Source organism: Oryx dammah, unplaced genomic scaffold (assembly GCF_014754425.2).
Source record: "Oryx dammah isolate SB20612 unplaced genomic scaffold, SCBI_Odam_1.1 HiC_scaffold_5, whole genome shotgun sequence".
Taxonomy (NCBI): Eukaryota; Metazoa; Chordata; class Mammalia; order Artiodactyla; family Bovidae; genus Oryx; species Oryx dammah.
Genome location: NW_024070189.1, coordinates 57791919 through 57803579, shown reverse-complemented (window position 1 = coordinate 57803579; position 11661 = coordinate 57791919). Strand labels below are relative to the sequence as shown.

At 39.1% G+C, this 11661-nt stretch overlaps 1 protein-coding gene across 1 annotated transcript in view; it reads left to right on the top strand.

The window, feature by feature from the left end:
• Window positions 1-9703: 9703 nt before the first annotated feature.
• LOC120864475 (protocadherin beta-14-like) overlaps window positions 9704-11661 on the top strand; it is a 23782-nt gene continuing 21824 nt past the window's right edge. Inside the window, exon 1 of the mRNA XM_040241550.1 lies at window positions 9704-11659. Coding sequence (XP_040097484.1) covers window positions 10354-11659 — 1306 coding nt within the window. The 5' untranslated portion in view covers window positions 9704-10353. The remainder of the gene's footprint in view (window positions 11660-11661) is intronic.

The window sequence follows — 11661 nt, the reverse complement described above, 5'->3', positions numbered from 1 at the left end:
CGACCCAACGCCCTGGGAAAGAAATAGAGGAAAATGATACTTCCTACAATAGCCTTGGGTTCAATATTCAGTGACCATAATTAAGTTTTATATCTAATATATATGTTGTTTTGTGCTGCTTCCACACCATCGTTATTTCCCCCCAAATATGTATTTGAAATTGCAGTTACATTTATATCTTCGCATGTTGTACCCAACTTCTAAGTGAATGCTTTTTTTTGTGGTTGTAATTATTAGAAATAGTAATTTATTCTCTAACCAAGGAGGTCTTAATTCATAATTAATTCATAGTTAATTAACCTGCCTTACACCAAGTAACTTTTTTCTCATGGCTCCCTCTTCAGTTGAACTTTCACTCGCAATTATGCTTTTGATAAAATAAAGCAGACCACTTTCAAAGTATTTCAAGTGTTCAAGCATTTCTTCAGTTTTTGCGGTTTTTCTAGTGGTTTAATATTGGTTGCTATTCAGAAATGTCATTTTTCTTTAAACTCATCACTCTTTTTAATTTTTTTAAATATTTATTACTGCTGAAAATATACCTGAAAATAATTTCCTTTGATAAACATAATCACCTTGTAGGAAAGGGCCAGAAGGCAGTTTTCCTAGTGTCTCTCCCTTATTGATCCTGGAGAGTTATTGTGAAGACATATTAATATTATGACCACCCACATAATCTTGGAATATAAAGTTTTTATTTTCCAGATGTCTCACTAATGTTACAAAGGTATACTGCAATCTAGTAGAATGCAGGCTCCTGAACCATAATTTGTTTACAATGGCAACCCACTCCAGTACTCTTGCCTGGAAAATCCCATGGAGGAAGGAGCCTGGTAGGCTGCAGTCTGTGGGGTTGCTAAGAGTCCGGGACAACTGAGCGACGATACTTTCACTTTTCACTTTAATGCATTGGAAAGGAAATGGCAACCCACTCCAGTGTTCTTGCCTGGAGAATCCCAGGGACAGGGGAGCCTGGTGGGCTGTCATCTATGCGGTTGCACAGAGTTGGACACGACTGAAGCAACTTAGCAGCAGCAGCAGCAGAGTGGACTTGTGTACTAAAGCGTATAATCTTTTGCCTCCTGTGCTCTCCCAGAATATATATACACTTGGAACTAATTTTCAAATTTTGAAATAGCCAATAGAAAAATTATATAACATACAAACACAATAGAAATGTTTTGTAAACACTTCTTAGCTTTTTTGTGATGCAATTTGAAATTGCCTATATTATTCCATTCAATTTAATTTTCAAATGTCATGATCCACTAAATTGATTTCATGACTTACTAATGTGTAGCAATCCAAAGTTTCAAAACCACTTTTCTCAGATATTTGTAGAGTACTGAAAAGTATGAAAAGATAGTCCTTTAACATTCTAATTTTAAAACTTTTAAAGCCATTGTAGGAGGAAGTTTTGTTTCATGCTGTACAAGCTCTAACCAACCACTTTTGCTTTGAGTGACCTGACTGTATCATAGAAGAGAAAGCCTTCATTGTTGGGGGAGGATATTTCCAAGAATTTCATCAAAAAGTCTTAAAGTCTATATGTTGTGGAAGGAAAGTATAGATGAGCAAAATGGGTAGGGATATAGAGGGAAAGGAAATGTGTTCACAAGAGAGAGAGTAGGAATGAGAAAGAGGACATGCATGAGGGTAAAATGATTGTTTTTATTCCTGAGGTGGGGCCACAGACTAGAGTCAATGCCAGGAACTGCCTCTTGAAGATATTCTAATCTTAACATTGTAGAGGGGCTGGGTATTAGTTAATAATGCCTGGAAGTACAATCTCTTGCTCTAGCATATCCAAAATAACCTAATGTTTACACTTCTTGAATGCTAAAATTTCACTGCCAGTTTTTTTGAAGTGTATGAACTGGTTGATTACTCTGAATTTAAGAAAAATGGAGGGAACAAAAGTTTCTCCATGCAGGCTAACTAAATTCTAATTTTCTATTTTCAGAAGTGGAAAGAAACAGAAAGTGAAAGTGAAGTCACTCAGTGTGTCCGACTCTTTGCGACCCTTTGGGAACTGTATCCTACCTGGCTCCTCCGTTCTTGGGATTCTCCAGGCAAGAATACTGGAGTGGGTTGCCGTTTCCTTCTCCAGGGGAACTTCCTGACCCAGGGATCGAAACCCAAGTCTCCTGCATTGCGGGCAGACGCTTTAACCTCTGAGCCACCACGGAAGCCTTCAGAAGTGGAACTAGGAATAAATGAAAGCTTCTTTACATAGAGAACAAAAATTCATATTAATAAATCAAAGTATTAAGGTTACCTCCTATCTTTACTGTACTTAGTGGGGAAAAGATGGATGACCACTAGCATAAAGAGATATATGATGATATAGCTGTCAAAAATGAAGGTGGGAGTGTTCTAGTAGCTTGTTTCCCCAGTAAGCTTGGCCTCTCACATTTATAATAGGGGAAGGGGAAAGAGCAGTTTAAACAACTCAGGCAGAAAATTTAACAGGTGCAACAGCAGAGAAAAGCCTGTTGCTTCAGGTTTTTCCACCTATCTGAACAGGAAGACTTGTCTATTTATGGAAAGAACTGTTTCCTGACTCTAATGGAGAATGGTGAGGCCTTTGGAGCTCAGATACAAGTAAACCAACCAGTTCTCTTCAAATGTATTGTTAAAAACAAATTTTGCTCTTATGCCTCAAATAATTTACAGTTAAATTTAAACCAGTGCATAGGAATTCAACTATATCAGCCAATTTTATACTAAAGGACTATAGGTTGTCAGTGGGAAGAGGTCACTTACAAAATGGAGATGTAAGAAACTGCTCAGCTTCCCAGAGTTGATTTTCTTAAAAACCCTTGCCAATAAGAACAAAACAATTTAGGTTGGAATTTGCCAAGAGTATGGGAAAGACAGGGGCTTCCCAGGTGGCTCAGTGGTGAAGAACCCGCCTGCCAGTGCAGGAGCCACAGGAGGCATGGGCTCCATCCCTGAGGCAGGAATACCCCCTGGAGAAGGTAATGGCAACCCACTCCATATTCTTGTTGGAATAATCCCATGGACAGAGAAGCCTGGCGGGCTACAGTCCATGAAGTCGAAAAGAGCTGGACGTGACGGAGCACGCATCTACTGGTTGATCTAACATGGCCTCTCAGTACCTTGGCCGCATGCTGTACTTTCTCACTACCCAGGATTATTCTATGAAATATGATTTCAGATCTCTCCCTCTAAGAATACCTTCTATGAGAACCTTCTCTGCCTTTAGCCCTCTGATCTAGCTACTCCTATCACATCTTATCTTTGACCTTGTCCCATGATGCTGCTACTACCTATCAACCCCCTCCTGTTTTAACTTCCTTCCCATCAGCTGACTCCCATTTCATCACTACCAACCACTCTCATGCTCATATTCTCAATTCTCTTTTTCAATTTTCCTTCACTCTAGGATTTCCTTTACCTCCTGAAGAAACACCACATTAGATAAATATTTTTATCTAAATTATTCAATAAAAATTATCTTTTCCCTTACACCTGGGATGCTGCACTCTATAAAACAAAGCTTAGAAAATAATCAGTACTATCACCACTAAGGTTATCACATTCAAAATTAATTGGGCTTTAAAGATCAAGAAATCTTTTTATATTTGCCTAAGTAGCATTCACTCTCCACTTTCACTTTCATCGAGAGGCTTTTTAGTTCCTCTTCAATTTCTGCCATAAGGGTGGTATCATCTGCATATCTGAGGTTATTGATATTTCTCCCAGCAATCTTGATTCTAGCTTGTGCTTCTTCCAGCCTAGTGTTTCTCATGATGTACTCTGCATAGAAGTTAAATAAGCAGAGTGACAATATACAGCCTTGATGTACTCCTTTTCCTATTTGGAACCAGTCTGTTGTTCCATGTCCAGTTCTATCTGTTGCTTCCTGACCTGCATATAGGTTTCTCAAGAGGCAGGTCAGGTGGTCTGGTATTCCCATCTCTCAGAATTTTCCACAGTTTATTGTGATCCACACAGTCAAAGGCTTTGGCATAGTCAATAAAGCAGAAGTAGATGTTTTTCTGGAACTCTCTTGCTTTTTTGATGATCCAGTGGATGTTGGCAATTTGATCTCTGGTTCCTCTGCCTTTTCTAAAACCAGCTTGAACATCTGGAAGTTCATGGTTCATGTATTGCTGAAGCCTGGCTTGGAGAATTTTGAGCATTACTTTACTAGTGTGTGAGATGAGTGCAATTGTGCGGTAGTTTGAGCATTCCTTGGCATTGCCTTTCTTTGGGATTGGAATGAAAACTGACCTTTTCCAGTCCTGTGGCCACTGCTGAGTTTTCCAAAATTGCTGGCATATTGAGTGCAGCACTTTCACAGCTCAACATTCAGAAAACTAAGATCATGGCATCTGGTCCCATCACTTCATGGGAAATAGATGGGGAAACAGTGGAAACAGTGTCAGACTTTATTATTTTGGGCTCCAAAATCACTGCAGATGGTGACTGCAGCCATGAAATTAAAAGACGCTTACTCCTTGGAAGAAAAGTTATGACCAACCTAGACAGCATATTCAAAAGCAGAGACATTACTTTGCCAACAAAGGTCCATCTAGTCAAGGCTATGGTTTTTCCAGTGGTCATGTATGGATGTGAGAGTTGGACTGTGAAGAAAGCTGAGTGCCGAAGAATTGATGCTTTTGAACTGTGGTGTTGGAGAAGACTCTCAAGAGTCCCTTGGACTGCAAGGAGATCCAACCAATCCATTCTGAAGGAGATCAGCCCTGGGATTTCTTTGAAGGGAATGCTGCTGAAGCTGAAACTCCAGTACATTGGCCACCTCATGTGAAGAGTTGACTCATTGGAAAAGACTCTGATGCTGGGAGGGATTGGGGGCAGGAGGATAAGGGGATGACAGAGGATGAGATGGCTGGATGGTATCACTGACTCGATGGACGTGAGTCTGAGTGAACTCCGGGAGTTGGTGATGGACAGGGAGGCCTGGTGTGCTGTGATTCATGGGGTTGCAAAGAGTCGGACACGACTGAGCGACTGAACTGAACTGAAGTAGCATTCTCTTTTACTCTTCATAGCAACTTCATACCTACTTATCTTAAACTTCTTACCCTACTACTTACATACTGCTTTTTGGCAGATGAACTTGCTTAATACCTTAAAGAGAAAACAAAATCCATCAGATGGGAATTATCTTAATTTCCTATCTCCAAACCTATACTCTTGATAGCATATGTACTTGTAATTTCCTCTGCTGAGTTCCCTTCCACTTAAGTCCAACTCCTTCATATTTGCTGAATCCTGTCTTTGACAACTTTCTAGGGGCTTAACACTGATAATATCCTTTCTTGTATATTTTAATTTTCTCTTTCTTTACTCAGTACTACAAATCAGCGTTTTAAAAACATTTCTCTAGGCTTAAAAAGCCCTCTTGGGTCTAAATTCTCCTCCAGATACAAATATACTTTTTTCTTTTGCAGCTAAATTTCTCAAAGGGGGACTTCCATTTTTACTTCCCTATGCCTCTTGCTTTTCAACCCAGTGCAGTCTGTATTGAAAACTGCTATTGTAAAGCTGATCAAAGATTTCTGTGTAAGTTTTTAAGATTACACTGCTGAAATAGAGTAGTACAATTATGCAATGGCTTGTAAAATATGTGTCTCTTGTAACAGCCACAATGGATAAATGATTGCATAGACAGGGCAGCTTTGTTCTTCATGGTCCTTCTGGAACCAAAATTTGTTCCAAGTAATTCCTCTTGCATCCCTTATTGCAATGTCATAATCTATATGACTGTAGCTGGGTCACTGCCACATCTGGGTTCTAGTTGACTAGGAGGGAAAAGATAATCCAGATGTGGCAGACCCAGGAGTGGCAAGTGAAAGTTCTATTCACAATGTGTGAGAACTTAGCCACACCTAACTACAGGCGAGGTGGAGTCACTATGTGCTTGGATACAGTTCTATTACTATAAAGAAAAAGGGAACAGATTTTGGCAGACATCTAACTGAATCCTCCACAATGACCACCTCCTTAAATCCAGTGGACCATTTTAATATTTATTTTTCTTGAGTTTTCTGAAGCATTTGCTACTGTCAATCTTCCTCATAGTTTTGAAATGCTATATGCTTTTGGTTTCATAATTCTGAACTCTGGGCCTTCCTCATGTTTTTAAAAAAATACTTCCTTACCTCATCTCTAAATGAAGATATTTCTCAGAATTCTGTGCTAAACCTCTTCTAGTCTTGTTTGACACATTTTTGCTTGGTTTACATGGAGATCTCATAGTTTCAAACCCAGGTATACCTCATTTTACTGCACTTTGCAGAGATTGTGTATTTTTACAAATATAAAGTTTGTGGCAACCCTGCAACAAGCATACCTATCGATGTCATTTTTCCAACAGCATTTGCTCACTTTATGTCTCTGTGTAACATTATGGTAATTCAGTATTTCAAACTTTTCATTTTAACTATATTTGTGATAATAAAACAAAATATAATGGTGATCTGTGATCAGTGATCTTTTTTTTTTTGATCAGTGACCTTTGATGTTACTGTTGTAATCATTTGGGGGAGCACCATGAACTGTACCCATATAAGACAGTGAACTTAACAGATAAATGTTGTGACTGCTCTACCAACTGGCTGTTCCCCATCTTTTTCCCTCTCCTTGGACCTCCCTATTCCCTAAGACATAACAATATTGAAAATAGGCCAATTAATAATCCTACAATTTGCCTTAAGTGTTCAAGTGAAAGGAAGAGTCACATATGTCGTTTTAAATCAAAAGTTAGAAATTATTAAACTTGGTGAAGAAGGCATGCTGAAAGACAAGAAAGGCTAAAATGCCTCTTGCACCAAAGACCCAGGTGTGAATGCAAAGGCCAAATTCTCTCTTTTTCTTTCTCTTTTTTAAAATTAATTTATCTGGCTGCTCCAGGTCTTAGTTTCGGCATGAGGAATCTTCGATTTTTGTTGCAGCAAGTGAACTCAGTTGTGGCATGTGGGATATAGCTCCCTGACCAAGGATCAAACCCATGTCCCCTGCATTGCGAGTACAGAGTCTTAGCCACTGGACCACCAGGGAAATGCTCCAAGGATAAGTTCTTGAAGGAAATTAAAATACTAATCCAGAGAATACACAAATGATAAGAAAGTGATAGTCTCATTGCTGATGTGGAGAAACTTTTAGTGACCTGCATAGAAGATCAAACCAGAAATATCACATTGCTTTAAGCCAAAGTTTAATACAGAATAAGGCTTCAACTCTTCAATTCTATGAAAGCTGAGGGAAATGAGTAAGTAATAGAAGAAAAATTTGAAGCTAGCAGAGGTTGGTTTGTGAGATTTAAGGAAAGAAGGTGTCTCTAGGACATGAAAGTGCAAGGTGAAGCAGAAAGTTCTGATGCAGAAGTTGCAGCAAGTTATCCAAATGATCTGCTAAGATAATTCATGAAGCTGACTATACCATCACAGCTTTTCAATGTCGATGACATGGTCTTACATTGGAAGAAAAGTCATGTAGGATTTTCACAACAGGAGAGAAGTAATGCCTCACTTCAAAGTTTTAAAGGACAGCTGATTCTTCTGTTATGGTCTAACACAGCTAGTAACTTTTAAGTTGAAACCAATGTTTATTGACCATTCCAAAGACCCTAGGACCCTTAAGAATTATGCAAAACTTATTCTGCATGTGCTCTTTAAATGGAACAACAAAGCCTGGATAACAGCACACCTGTTTACAGCATGTTTTAGTGAGTATTTTAAACCCACTGGTGAGCCCTAGTGCTGGAGATGTACAAGCAGAATAGTGTTGTTTTCATGCCTGCACACAACATCTGTTCTGCACCCCATGAATCAAGGAGTCATTTTGACTTTCAAGTCTTAACTATTTAAGAAATACATTTCATAAATCTTTGGCTGCCACAGATGGTGATTTCTCTAATGGATCTGGGCAAAGGAAATTGAAAACCTTTTGAAAAAGATTCACCATTCTGGATGCCATCAGAAATACATGATTCATGGGGAGCAATCAAAATATCAATATTAACAGGAGTTTGGAAGAAGTTTATTTCAACCCTTGTGACTCAGGGGTTCAAACTTCAGTGGAGGAAGAAACTTCAGATGTGGTGTAAATAGCAAAAGAACTAGAATTAGAAATGGACCCTGAAGATGTGACTGAACTGCTGAAATCTCATGATGAAACTTTCTCATGGATGAGGAGCTGCTTCTTATGGATGTGCAAAGAAAGTTGTTTCTTGAGATGGAATCTACAGGTGAAAATGCTGTGAAGGTTACTGAAATGACAACAAAGGACTTAGAATATGACATAAACTTAGTTGATAAAGTAGCAGCAGGGTTTAAGAGAATAAACTCCAATTTTGAAAGAAGTTCTACTATGGGTAAAATGCTCTCAAACAGCTTTGTGGGCTTTGTTCATGAAACGAAGACTCCATTGATGCAGCAAACTTCATTGTTGCCTTAAATTTCCACAGCTACTCCAACATGTAGCAATCATTCTGATCAGTCAGCAGCCATATAACTGGAGTGTAACTGCTTTACGATGTTGTGTTAATTTTGCATGAATCAGGTATATGTACACACATATCCCCTCCCTCTTGAGCATCCTTGCTACCTTTCCCCCTCCCTCCTCCTTAGGTCATTACAGAGCACTGAGCTGAGCTTCCTGTGCTATACAGCACCTTCCCACTAGCTATGTATTTCACACATGGTAGCATATATATGCTATCATAATTTCATGCAGCCATGAAATTAAAAGATGCTTGCTCCTTTGAAGAAAAACTATTACCAACCTAGACAGCATATTAAAAACCCGAGACATTTTTTTGCCAACAAAAGTCCGTCTAGTCAAAGCTATGGTTTTTCCAGTAGTCATGTATGGATGTGAGAGATGGACCATAAAGAAAGATAAGCACTAAAGAATTTATGCTTTTGAACTGTGGTATTGGAGAAGACTCTTGAGAGACACCTGGACTGCAAGGAGATCAAACCAGTCAATCCTAAAGGAAATCAGTCCTGAATATTCATTGGAAGGATTGATGCTGAAGCTGAAGCTCCAATACTTTGGCCACCTGATGTGAAGAACTGACTCACTAGAAAAGACTCTGATGCTGGGAAAGATTTGAAGGCAGGAGGAGAAGGGGATGACAGAGGATGAGGTGGTTGGATGGCATCACTGATTTGATAGACATGAGTTTGAGCAAGCTCTGGGCATTGGTGATGGACAGGGAAGCCTGGCATGCTGCAGTCCATGGGATTGCAAAGAGTCGGACATGACTGAGCAATTGAACTTAACTGAACAAGCATTTACCAGCCACTTTGTAAATATTAAACCATTAGATTCCTACATTAATCATCCTAGAAGGTAAACATTAATATTACCCCTATTTTATAGGTAAGGAAGCAGAAGTACATAATTTGCCCACGACTGTAGACAGTGAGTAGTAGAACTAGGATTCTAATGTAGATACTGTGATTCCAGAATCCATGTTCATAACCACTATGCAGTGCTGTCTCCTGGGTATAAGATGTCTCTTCTAGGTATTTACATATTACTATTTACCTATGCATACATTTTGGCATATTTTGATTATTTGGCATATTTGATTACTTTGGCATATTGTGATTACCAAATTTTCTAGCCTTTGAGCCCCATAAAGACAATGTCATGTCCTTAATATGTAGTTTTTAAAAATATACAAGTGAAAAAGTAATGACAATATTAACCATAACTGACTGAAATCTATAAGTGTTTACAAGACTGGAGAGGAGAGAACATTTGCAATAACTCAAGAAATGGCCTGAATAAAACATAATTTTTTCAGTTCAGGATATTTTAATGGTTCTTCTTGTCAAGCATTCAAAACAGTGATAATTCAATGCATTTCATGAACGTTGTTTAAATACTGATTTAAAAGAAAATGGGGAAATGCAAACACATATCGAATATAAAATATATTAAGGTATCACTAAATTTGTAGTCCTTATCTGTTAGAGATACTTAGAGAAGTATTTAGAGGTAAAAATACATGATGTCTGGGATTTGCTTTAAAATACTCCAGATGAGTTGATTAATTACTTGTTCAAAGAGAATAAAATTTTTACTGAAAAAAATTCATAGAGACACATGGTGGCGCTGCTGTATAAGACAAAAACAGTGCTTCTACAGCACAGGGCTCCATTATTCATGAGAACAGAGAACATCCAACCCACCGAAAAGAGAGGTATTAAGGCGCTTCACCTACAGACTTGGAGGTTTATATAGCCTTCAGAAGTTCCCAACTTAAAAAAAAAAAATCAGAGCCTCAGTTTGCAAAATTAGGGCTGAACTAAAAAATTTCCACAAAAGAGGTTTCTTCAAAGAACCATGGAAATCAGAGGGGCACTCGTTCTGCGGAAAAGGCAAGTCCTGATTCTCTTTGTTTTACTGGGATTGTCTCAGGCGCGTCCTGAGTCTGTACCCTATTCTGTGGCAGAAGAAACAGAAATCGGTTCTTTGGTGGCTAATCTGGCAAGGGATCTGGGGCTTGGTGTGGAGGAGCTCTCTTCACGGGAGGCTCGGGTAGTATGTGATGATAATGAAAAGCATTTGCACCTCGATTTGCTGACTGGGGATTTGCTGATAAATGATAAACTGGACCGGGAAGAGATGTGTGGCTCCACGGAGCCCTGTGTGATGCATTTTCAGATGGTATTGGAAAACCCTTTACAGTTTTTTCAGGCTGAGCTGCACATCAAAGATATAAATGATCACTCCCCTACATTTCTTGACAATGAAATAGTTATTAAAATATCAGAAAGTACCACTATTGGAACTACATTCCTAATGGAGAGTGCCCAAGATTTGGATGTAGGAAGCAACAGTCTTCAAAACTACACAGTTAGCCCCAATTCTCACTTCTACATTAAAATTCAAGACAGCGACGATGGAAAGATATACCCAGAACTGGTCCTGCACAGAGCGTTAGATCATGAGGAGGAGCCTGAGCTCAGATTAACACTTGTAGCACTTGATGGTGGAAACCCGCCCAGGTCTGGGACAACTTTGGTCCTCATCAAGGTCTTAGACATCAACGACAATGCCCCGGAATTTCCACAGAGGCTCTATGAGGTACAGGTCCCGGAAAATGCACCGGTTGGCTCTTGGATTATCACCGTCTCTGCTAAGGATCTGGATGCAGGAAATTATGGGAAAATACTTTATACGTTTTTTCATGCATCAGAAGATATTCGTAAAACATTTGAAATCAATCCAATATCTGGGGCAGTTCATTTGAGATCACAACTGGATTTTGAAGTAGTACAATCCTACACTATAAATATTCAGGCAACAGACGGTGGGGGTCTTTCCGAAGAATGCACTCTTTTGGTGAAAGTAATAGATACAAATGACAATCCACCAGAAGTGATCATCTCATCAATTACAAAGATAATTCCAGAGAACGCTGCAGAGACCCTTGTGGCTCTTTTTAGTGTCCGAGACCAAGACTCTGGAGAAAATGGAAGGATTATTTGCTCTATCCAAGATGACCTCCCATTTTTTCTGAAACCGACCTTCAAGAACTTTTTCACCCTAGTTTCAGATAAAGCATTGGACAGAGAGGAAAGAGCAGAGTACAACATCACCATCTCGGTCACTGACATGGGAACTCCCAGACTGAAAACCGAGCACAAC